Below are 11,175 nucleotides of genomic sequence, written 5' to 3' on the forward strand. Positions count from 1 at the left end.
CCAAAATACTTGTCAAATCTGCAAAGCAAATCATTTTATTAGAGATTGTCCACAATTTCAATCAAAAAATGTGAATGACAGAATTCACGTTGTGAAAATGTCTCATTTATGCTATAATTGCCTTTCTTCAAATCACGGAGTTAAGGAATGCAAGAGTCGTTTTGGCTGTAGGAACTGCAGTCAAAGACACCACACTTTGCTACATAAGGGAACGGAAACCCAACTTGCAATACAACCCCTAGATAGAGATGAAGCACGCCCTAGTACAAGTGCTGCAGCTCTTACCACACTTATACAGTCCACATCGAATGAAGAACCAGAAAATATTACCACATTAACTCTGCAGGATAAAGGAAATAATCCCACAAATCCCAGAGACACATTACTTTTCACCGCAATCGTACAAATAGAAGCAAACGGCCAGTTTTATAATGCAAGAGCAATTATTGATTCTGGATCTCAGTCATCTTTTATAACGGAAAAATTGAAGAATCGATTGAATTTACCAACAAAGCGAAATCTCGTACATGTTACAGGAATCAATCAAATTATTTCGGAGACTTCTGCTAAATTTAAATCATGAACCCTTTTTACATTACGTCATGCGAGCAAATGATTAGAACCCAACTTTTAATTGGAAGTTTGGGCACCTGTATTAAAGTCATTACAATCAAAATTAACACTTATAATTTGGATAAAATAACATGACAGTGCTTCAACTTTGGATTTAGCAGATCTAAATTTTATATGGACCATTTAGATTAAAATTGGAAAATATTAGCAAACCACTTATATTTACAAAAGCCAATCACAAAGAAGTCAATTGCCCCCCGAAAACATTACTTTCGCGACCTTTTACCAATGTTGGAAGCCCATTTAACATTAAAAACTTTACTGGACGACAACAAATTACACTTTGCGTCTTTTCTGTTTGCAACAAAGGCCATACACTATTTTTGAAGCTACTAGCGATTTATCAACCCAATCATTTCTTGCAGCATTTTCCCGCTTCGTTGGCAGACGGGGCTGTTCATCATGTATATATTCTGATAATGGAACAAACTTTGTCGTACTGCTGAAATCATTAAAAAGGAAACTCCAATTTTTCAAAAATGTACAAAATTCTGTCAAGCACAATATTCAGCAAAACCTCAATTGGAAATTTGTTCCTCCTGGGGCACCTCATATGGGCGGTCTATGGGAGGCCGGCGTCAAATCGTTCAAACTACATTTGCGAAAATCAATTGGGATCCAATTCTTATATACCTATGTTCCAGTAAACTTCCCAGATCTTTTCTAGAAGATTTTGAAAATTCACTTGAAGACTGCAAAACTTTACAATCATGGGATGATTTTAACAAATTCTTGACGCACAAATTTAAAACTTTGGAATCCGTTGGGAACATTAAATCAAGTTTTTCAAGATATGGCCAAGGAAAATCGGATCCAAACAAAAGGATGAAATATACCAACAGTTTTCAAACAAATATTATCCCGAACTCGAAAAATACAGGGAATAGGAATAACCCAAATTCTCAGCAACCAAAACAAGCTTACCAAAATACTTGTCAAATCTGCAAAGCAAATCATTTTATTAGAGATTGTCCACAATTTCAATCAAAAAATGTGAATGACAGAATTCACGTTGTGAAAATGTCTCATTTATGCTATAATTGCCTTTCTTCAAATCACGGAGTTAAGGAATGCAAGAGTCGTTTTGGCTGTAGGAACTGCAGTCAAAGACACCACACTTTGCTACATAAGGGAACGGAAACCCAACTTGCAATACAACCCCTAGATAGAGATGAAGCACGCCCTAGTACAAGTGCTGCAGCTCTTACCACACTTATACAGTCCACATCGAATAAAGAACCAGAAAATATTACCACATTAACTCTGCAGGATAAAGGAAATAATCCCACAAATCCCAGAGACACATTACTTTTCACCGCAATCGTACAAATAGAAGCAAACGGCCAGTTTTATAATGCAAGAGCAATTATTGATTCTGGATCTCAGTCATCTTTTATAACGGAAAAATTGAAGAATCGATTGAATTTACCAACAAAGCGAAATCTCGTACATGTTACAGGAATCAATCAAATTATTTCGGAGACTTCTGCTAAATCATGCCTTTTTACATTACGTTCAAGATTAGAACCCAACTTTAAATTGGAAGTTTGGGCACCTGTATTAAAGTCATTACCCTCAAATTTACCACCTTATAACTTGGATAAAACTCAACTGAGAGATGCTTCAACTTTGGATTTAGCAGACCCTAAATTTTATATAAGCCAACCAGTAGATCTTCTAATTGGAATGGATATTAGCCCACTTATATTTACAATGGGAGCTCCTATGAAGTCAATTGGAAGTTTGCTGGCACAAAAAACTGTTTTTGGATGGATTATTGGCGGACCATTAGCAGATGGTACACAAAATAAGAGACAAATTACACTTTGCAATACTATTTCATTGGAGAAAATACTCACACGTTTTTGGGAGGTGGAAGAGACCCCAAAACAGGTTTTGAGGTCAGAAGAGGATGTGTACTGCGAACAAAATTACATCGAAACCACAAAAAGAAATCAAGATGGCCGATACATTGTTACCCTCCCCTTTAAAAAATGTGAAGAACTTGGAGATTCTAGAAATATTGCACTTGCTCAATTTTATAGGATGGAAAGAAAACTTTGGAAAACACCTGAAATCAAAGAAGTTTATGACAAAACCATCCTAGAATATCTCGAGTTGGGACACATGAAGAAGATTGCCCAAAATGATATTAACAAAACTCCAAATTACTATTTACCTCATCATGCAGTTATAAAACCTGAGAAAATTACTTCGAAACTTAGAGTGGTTTTTAACGCATCAAGTCCCACATCAAACAAAAAGAGCTTGAATGATAATTTATTTGCGGGTCCAATTTTACAACAAGATATTGTTTTGCAAGTTTTGAAATGGAGATTTTTTAGATATGTCTTCAACGCCGATGTGACCAAAATGTACCGGCAAATATTTTTAAACCCCAGCCAAACTCAATTTCAAAGAATTTTATTCCGAAAATCACCTTGTGATCCAATAGAGGACTATGAATTACTTACAGTCACTTTTGGAGTAAACTGTGCGCCGTTTTTGGCATTGCGAACACTCATGCAATTGGCAGAAGACATAAAAGATATGTACCCATTAGCCTCAAAAATTATTTCGGAAAATTTATATGTCGATGATGTGTTAGCTGGAGGACACACATTAGAAGAAACTATTAAATCTCGAAAAGAACTTATTGCTGCCATGGAATCTGCAGGATTCGAGTTAATGAAATGGGCAGCAAATGACTCACAAATTATTGAAGATTTGTCAAAGGAAAAATTGCTCCCAGTAAATTTGCTTGATATTTCTGAAGACGCATCTACCAAAACTTTAGGCATTCGATGGAATATATGAGATTTCTTTACTTTCACACCTCCAAACATGGAAAATAGAAATTCCTATACAAAACGGGAAGTACTTTCTACCATAGCCAAATTATTCGATCCTTGTGGTTGGCTAGCCCCAATTGTTGTAGTAGCTAAACTCGTTATGCAGCAAGTTTGGCTGGATAAGATAAACTGGGACGACATTTTAAAACCCATTACTATGCTGAATTGGAAAAATTTCGTAAAAAATAGTGGTGATATTGAAAATCTTAAAATTCCACGATGGATTCATTACTCTCCAAGCAGCAATATTGAAATACATGGATTTTGTGACGCTTCGGAGAGTGCTTATGCTGCCGCATTATATATTAGAGTGGAGAAACCAAACAAAGAAATAGAAACATTCCTTTTGACCGCAAAAACAAGAGTCGCCCCTATTAAAAAAATCTCTCTTCCAAGGTTGGAATTGTGCGGAGCTGTTTTACTGTCAAAATTGACAGCCTCAATACTAAAAAATCTTCAAATTTCAAACCTTTCTGTGCAATATTGGACCGATTCCACAATAGTTCTTGCATGGCTAAAGAAACCCCCATGTCATTGGTCGACTTTTGTCGGAAATCGAATATCTGAAATCTTAGAAAATGTTGGAAATGAAAACTGGAGACATGTAGATTCAGAAGATAATCCAGCGGACATTGCGAGCCGTGGTTGCCCACCTAGCGAATTAATTAAACACCAATTATGGTGGAATGGACCGCATTGGTTAAAATTACCAAAAAATAATTGGCCTTCACATGAAATTATTGAAGAAACTAATATTGAAGCAAAAACAGTTAAGGTTTTGGCAACAAACATTGAGGAAGACCCATTAAAGAATTTCTCATCTCTTTCGAAAGTTTACCGTACCTATGCATATGCTTTGAGATTTTGGAGAAATACTGGAGAAAATAGACGACATTTAAGAATTACAAGTCCAGAACTTACGGCTGAAGAGATCCATGAAGGAAAAAAGGCTGTCATAATCAGCACACAAAAATTCTACTTTCCAGCTGAATATGAATTATTACAAAAACGATCTCGAATATCATCAAGCAGTTCTTTATTAACTCTGAACCCATTTTTAGACTCGAAGGGTATCATGCGAGCAAATTGTAGATTAATACAGTCGCCAGTTCTCACCTACAATGAGCGCCACCCTATTCTTTTGCCGTACAATGCAAAATTAACACAATTACTTGTTGAATTTACACATAAAATAACATTACATGGTGGAAGCCAACTAATGACACGAGTCTTAAGATCTGAATTTTGGATATTTAGATTAAAACCCTTGGTCAAAAAGGTCATCCACAACTGCAAACCATGTGTATTGTACAAAAGCCAATCACAAAGACAAATAATGGCATCTCTGCCCCCCGAAAGGACATTACTTTCGCGACCTTTTACCAATGTTGGAGTCGATTTCGCTGGCCCATTTAACATTAAAAACTTTACTGGACGAGCTTGTCTCATAACTAAAGGATACGTTTGCGTCTTTGTCTGTTTCGCAACAAAGGCCATACATTTAGAAGCTACTAGCGATTTATCAACCCAATCATTTCTTGCAGCATTTTCCCGCTTCGTTGGCAGACGGGGCTGTCCATCATGTATATATTCTGATAATGGAACAAACTTTGTCGGAGCTGCTGAAATCATTAAAAGGGATAGACTCCAATTTTTCAAAAATTTACAAAATTCTGTCATCCAGCACAATATTCAGCAAAACCTCAATTGGAAATTTGTTCCTCCTGGGGCACCTCATATGGGCGGTCTATGGGAGGCCGGCGTCAAATCGTTCAAACTACATTTGCGAAAATCAATTCCGAAAATGAACTTTACGTTTGAGGAATTTTGTACTATTTTAACACGAATTGAATCATGTTTAAATTCAAGACCCTTGTGTTCCGCTAGTGAAGATCCAAATGATTTCTCTCCACTGACACCAGGTCATTTTTTGATTGGCACGCCAATTCTCGCTCCACCTGAACCTGATTTTTCCGATGGTGACTTGACTCTAGCTAACAGATGGAACAGACTTAAAATAATTTCCCAACATTTTTGTCAAAGATGGAAATCAGAATACCTTAGGGAACTACACCGTAGAACAAAATGGAAATATGAAAAGGAAAATCTGAAGGAAGGGGATTTGATAGTTATTAAAGACGATAGACTCGCTCCGACTGAGTGGAAAATGGGAAAATGTCTGGTCTGGAACCATATTTAGAATAAATCCAATGATACACACTTTTGGTGCTCACTGTTCTCATATTTTTATTTGCTGTCGAATAGCGGTTCGCATAATGTACATATGTACTCACATACATATATACAATTGTAATTATTTATTTTTTGGTACCTTCCAATTTTACTGGAATAATTCAAATAAAATTGGGAAAACATAAGACGGCTTTAAAAGCGATCGCAACAAAAGGCCGCTAGTTTTAGTTATCTCTCGGTATTAAAAGCGCCAGCATCCCCCGCAGTGACAGTGAACACAAAACACAATTTATACAAGAAACATCTTACATTGAATTAATTACACAAAATTTAACAATACAAAACATATCAAATTGAATTAAATTAAATTAAATACAAAACATTTAACAATACAAAACATGTTACATTGAATTAAATTAAATACACTACATTTAACAATATCACTACATTGAATTAAACGTCACATACAACAATTAAAAGAATTTTGTACATACATAACACCATTACAACAAACACAACATTGAATTCACAATAAAACCAAAAACCAAAAAACTACACAAACCACCAACACTTATCAATCCCAGAGAAAGAAAACGGTTTGTATAATAAACAAACACCACCCTTTCTAATAGGCTTCTCAAGAATCAATTGTTTACGAAATTTTTTTTCAAAACGAGGCATGCCTACTTCGAAAACCACAAATTAAAGAGTATACGATCAAGTGGTAAATTATTATTTGAAATTGGATCATATGAGGCCAGTTGTTGCCGCGACAACAAACTCTACGGTTTGTTATTTGCTACACCATCCAGTAATTAATCCGGATAAACAGACTACTAAACTTCGAGTGGTTTTCAACGCCTCTAATAAAACTTCAAACGGGAAAAGTCTTAATGACATTTTATATGTGTGTCCCACACTGCAATTTGATTTAGTCCTGCTTATCCTTAGGTGGAGACGTTTTAAATTTGTTTTTATCTGCGACATCACACAGATGTACCGCCAAATACGTGTTGTTCCGGCCCATACTCCACTTCAACGTATTGTTTTTCTGGATTCTCCTGAAAACCCTGTACAGGAATTTGAATTACAGACAGTGACATTTGGGGTAAATTGCGCCCCCTAATTGGCCATACAGATGATACCGACGATGAATATCCGCTTGCTGCGCACATACTTCGTAGGTACGTTGACGACGTACTTACCGGATATCATGACTTACGTACATCATTAGAATCGCGCGATCAGTTAATATCTGCCCTTTCATCCGCTAAATTTGAATTAAGAAAGTGGACAGCAAATGACCGTATAATTTTACAAAATCTTCCAACGGAAGATAAAATCGATGCTAAGGTCCTTTCCTTTATTGAAGCTAGCAGTTCTAAGTCATTAGGTATCAGATGAAACGCTGAGCTTGATTTATTTTATTTCAGTGTGAGCGCCCTTCCCACAAAAGTTCACTATACAAAACGTGAAATATGGTCAACTATTGTCAAACTATTCGACCCATTTGGATGGTTAGGTCCAGTAATTGTAACCGCAAAAATAGTTATGCAGAGGATCTGTCCACGACAGAACGGGATTGGTGAAATTTCGTGGACTGTTATCTGGATGTGAACTCCATTCATATTCCTCGATGGGTTCATTATACGCCAGATTGTTCCGCGAACTTCATGTCTTTTCTGACGCCTCAGAAAAGGCATACGCGGGGGTGATATATATTCGGATAATAACTCCGAATAAAAATATTTATACTCACCTCCCGAATGTTTTTTTAATAATTCAGTTGCAAAAAAAGGGCTCCGCAAAGTTCTAACCGTGGTAAAGAAACCGACTTAAAGTAGGCTACTTTGGTTTTGCAGGTCAGGAGGTGAGTATAAATATTTTTATTCGGAGTTATTATCCGAATATATATCACCCCCGCGTATGCCTTTTCTGAGGCGTCAGAAAAGACATGAAGTTCGCGGAACAATCTGGCGTATAATGAACCCATCGAGGAATATGAATGGAATTCACATCCAGATAACAGTCCACGAAATTTCACCAATCCCGTTCTGTCGTGGACAGATCTTCTGCATAACTATTTTTGCGGTTACAATTACTGGACCTAACCATCCAAATGGGTCGAATAGTTTGGCAGTAGTTGACAATATTTCACGTTTTTATAGTGAACTTTTGTGGGAAGGGCGCTCACACTGAAATAAAATAAATCAAGCTGAGCATTTCATCTGATACCTAATGACTTAGAACTGCTAGCTTCAATAAAGGAAAGGACCTTAGCATCGATTTTATCTTCCGTTGGAAGATTTTGTAAAATTGTACTGTCATTTGCTGTCCACTTTCTTAATTCAAATTTAGCGGATGAAAGGGCAGATATTACCTGATCGCGCGATTCTAATGATGTACGTAAGTCATGATATCCGGTAAGCACGTCGTCAACGTACCTACGAAGTATGTGCGCAGCAAGCGGATATTCATCGTCGGTATCGTCTGTATGGCCAATTAGGGGGCGCAATTTACCCCAAATGTCACTGTCTGTAATTCAAAGTCCTGTACAGGGTTTTCAGGAGAATCCAGAAAAACAATACGTTGAAGTGGAGTATGGGCCGGAACAACACGTATTTGGCAGTACATCTGTGTGATGTCGCAGATAAAAACAAATTTAAAACGTATCCACCTAAGGATAAGCAGGACTAAATCAAATTGCAGTGTGGGACACACATATAAAATGTCATTAAGACTTTTCCCGTTTGAAGTTTTATTAGAGGCGTTGAAAACCACTCGAAGTTTAGTAGTCTGTTTATACGGATTAATTATTGGATGGTGTAGCAAGTAACAAACCGTAGAGTTTGTTGTCGCGGCAAAAACTGGCCTCATATAATCCAATTTCAAATATTAATTTACCACTTGATCGTATACTCTTTAATTTGTGGTTTTCGTTTTGAAAAAAATTTTCGTAAACAATTGATTCTTGAGAAACCTATTAGAAAGGGTGGAAATCATATCGCTATGATTATGAGAATGAAAAAAGGTATTTCTTATTAAGTTATTCCATATCCGATTTTTTATAATGTTTACATTTCATTTTAAATTGCCAATACCGAAGTTTGTCATTGAAGAAAATAAAAAAATAAACAGGTATGTAAAAGAAAGAAAACATTGTTTCTTGTTAGGTAGGTATTAGTTTAACAGACTCCTGCTACTGTTTGTTTAACCACCGGCGTTAGAATGCATTTATGTTCTTATGTTGGTGCTAATTAATATTCTAAACAGGTATTCAACCTTTTGTGTGGAAAAAAGGAAAAACCTCAAAATATTGGGCGAGGAAAATGTGTTGATACGCGATCGTGATACTCAATAATGTAAATGTAATTCTGATTTAGAAAATGAAAAAAAAAACTGGTTCCAGTTTTTATTCGTCAATCATGTTTTACATCGGTAGAAAGGCTACACTTATTTTAAATTGAAAATGCCTTCACATTATGTTGGAATTTCAACTTACAAAGATTACATTTCGACTCAGCTCATTTTCAAAATAATATTATTTTGTTAAAAAAAATAATGGCTTCCATGGCTAACAGATCTTCATATAAACATCATTGCCAAATACATATGGTTTATATATTCAATATTGTTGTAATGCATTCCAAAGCATTAAAATTACATTTTGCAATCAACCACCCACATCACCAACCCCAAAGAATAGATTTTAATTCACAGTTATATGAGCAACATCAGCAGTATTATCATCAACAACCTCAAGCATATCAGCATTAGCAACGGCAAGAACAGCAACCCCTTAAATATCAAAAACAACACTACCAACAGCAGCAACAACATCAATATCAACAACAGCATCATCAAGAAAAGCAACCCCATCAATATCACCAGCAACAATATCAACAAGACTATCAACAGCAGCAACATCATCACGATAGCTATCAACACCAATATCAATAGCAACAACAAACATCACATCAACAAGAAGAGCGAGAGAGACCTACTACATCAAGGGCATATAAAATGTGAGAGTCTTGTAATGTTAATATACCTGCCAGATTATGGGTTAAACATTGAAAGACTAACGACCATCAAGCAAAAGGTGTGCAGATGATTAATAATATAATCACTTTAATTAAAAGTGGATTCCTAAACCGAATTAAGACATATGAATATACATCGGTAAAATTTGAAATCGAAATTAACCATTTCAGTGTCAAAAAAAATTTTGTCGTAATAAAAATCTAAAATTTTGTACTTAAAATCATATAAAGGCATGGAGTTTAGAAAAAAAAAAACAATTTTCATTTTAACCCTCGGACAGTTTCGTCTGTTTTTCAGCAAAAACAAAAACTTCAATGTTAACGGTACATATGATAACCGAAAAATCGCACAGAAAGAGAGAATTTTTAAATGTCGAATATATTCGACGAAAACACTGAAAGGGTTAATAATTTTTTTCTGAATTTTTTTGAATCAATATTAGTAAACGTTGTATCTAAACTTACTCTAATAAAGTTTAATATTATATTAATAGCAGATATATAAATATCTGTGACGATCAAATTATAAAAATTAATATGAAGCATTCAACAAAAATGATGCAACTGACGGTGTCTGATGATGTCAATGATGCGTTCGAAACGCATATTGACTCCATTAAAAATAAAATATCAGAATTTCAAGAAGATATAAATGCTCCAATAATAATATTAGAGGATGGTATTGTATTGTATTAAACTTCGAAGGTTAAGAGTTCCCATTGGAATTGAGTAATATTAAAGCCTTCGAAGAAAATAATCACAACATAAGTGTGAATGTGTTTGGTTATAATAATTCTACATACTCGGTTGTTGGGCCCTTTTATAACACCATAAAAGAAAAAACTACTCAGATCAACCTGATTTTGCTAGAGGAGGATGAGAAGGCTCACTGCATTTTAGTAAAAGATGTTTCAAATTGAGTAATATAATTAAAAATAATATACAAATCATTACTACTTTCATCAAAAGGAGCACGATTACAGATATATAATCAATGTTTCTATTATACAGCTAAGTTAGACCTTATGAATAAACATAAGAGAAGTGTAGTCGGATAGTTACAAAAATGCCAGAGTCTGGCAAAGATAAGTTAGAATTCAAAAAATATAAAAAAACAATTAGATGTTCCATTAGTTGTTTATGCAGACTTCGAATGTGTTTTAGAAGGGACTGCACATAAGGAGTGTAACTTGAACTTTGTTATCCCCAAATTCATTCCTATTTTTTCCATCAGTTCTCATCATATGATTGTCATTTATTTATTAAAGAACTTCTAAAGACAATACCTGGTAGGACAACTATAATTCCTCAGAATAAAGAGGTATATATTTCATTATCGCATACAATCGATATGGGTAATAAATATACTTTAGAATATGGATTTTTAGATTCGCATAGGTTTATGGCATCTAGTTTAGATGCATTAGCTAGCTTTTGCGAAAATGCAGATTTAT

General features: G+C 35.2%; 1 protein-coding gene across 1 annotated transcript; it reads left to right on the forward strand.

Annotated features, from left to right (window-relative positions):
* The first annotated feature begins 1,653 nt into the window (after positions 1-1,653).
* Positions 1,654-9,638, forward strand: LOC133330998 (uncharacterized). The gene is made up of 2 exons (XM_061539401.1): positions 1,654-3,384; positions 9,456-9,638. Exons 1-2 carry the CDS (start codon positions 1,654-1,656, stop codon positions 9,636-9,638), a joined length of 1,914 nt encoding a protein of 637 aa, XP_061395385.1.
* Positions 9,639-11,175: the final 1,537 nt, after the last annotated feature.

Source organism: Musca vetustissima, unplaced genomic scaffold (assembly GCF_032173495.1).
Source record: "Musca vetustissima isolate MV318-11 ecotype Yass unplaced genomic scaffold, APGP_CSIRO_Mvet_v1 utg67164, whole genome shotgun sequence".
NCBI classification, from domain to species: domain Eukaryota; kingdom Metazoa; phylum Arthropoda; class Insecta; order Diptera; family Muscidae; genus Musca; species Musca vetustissima.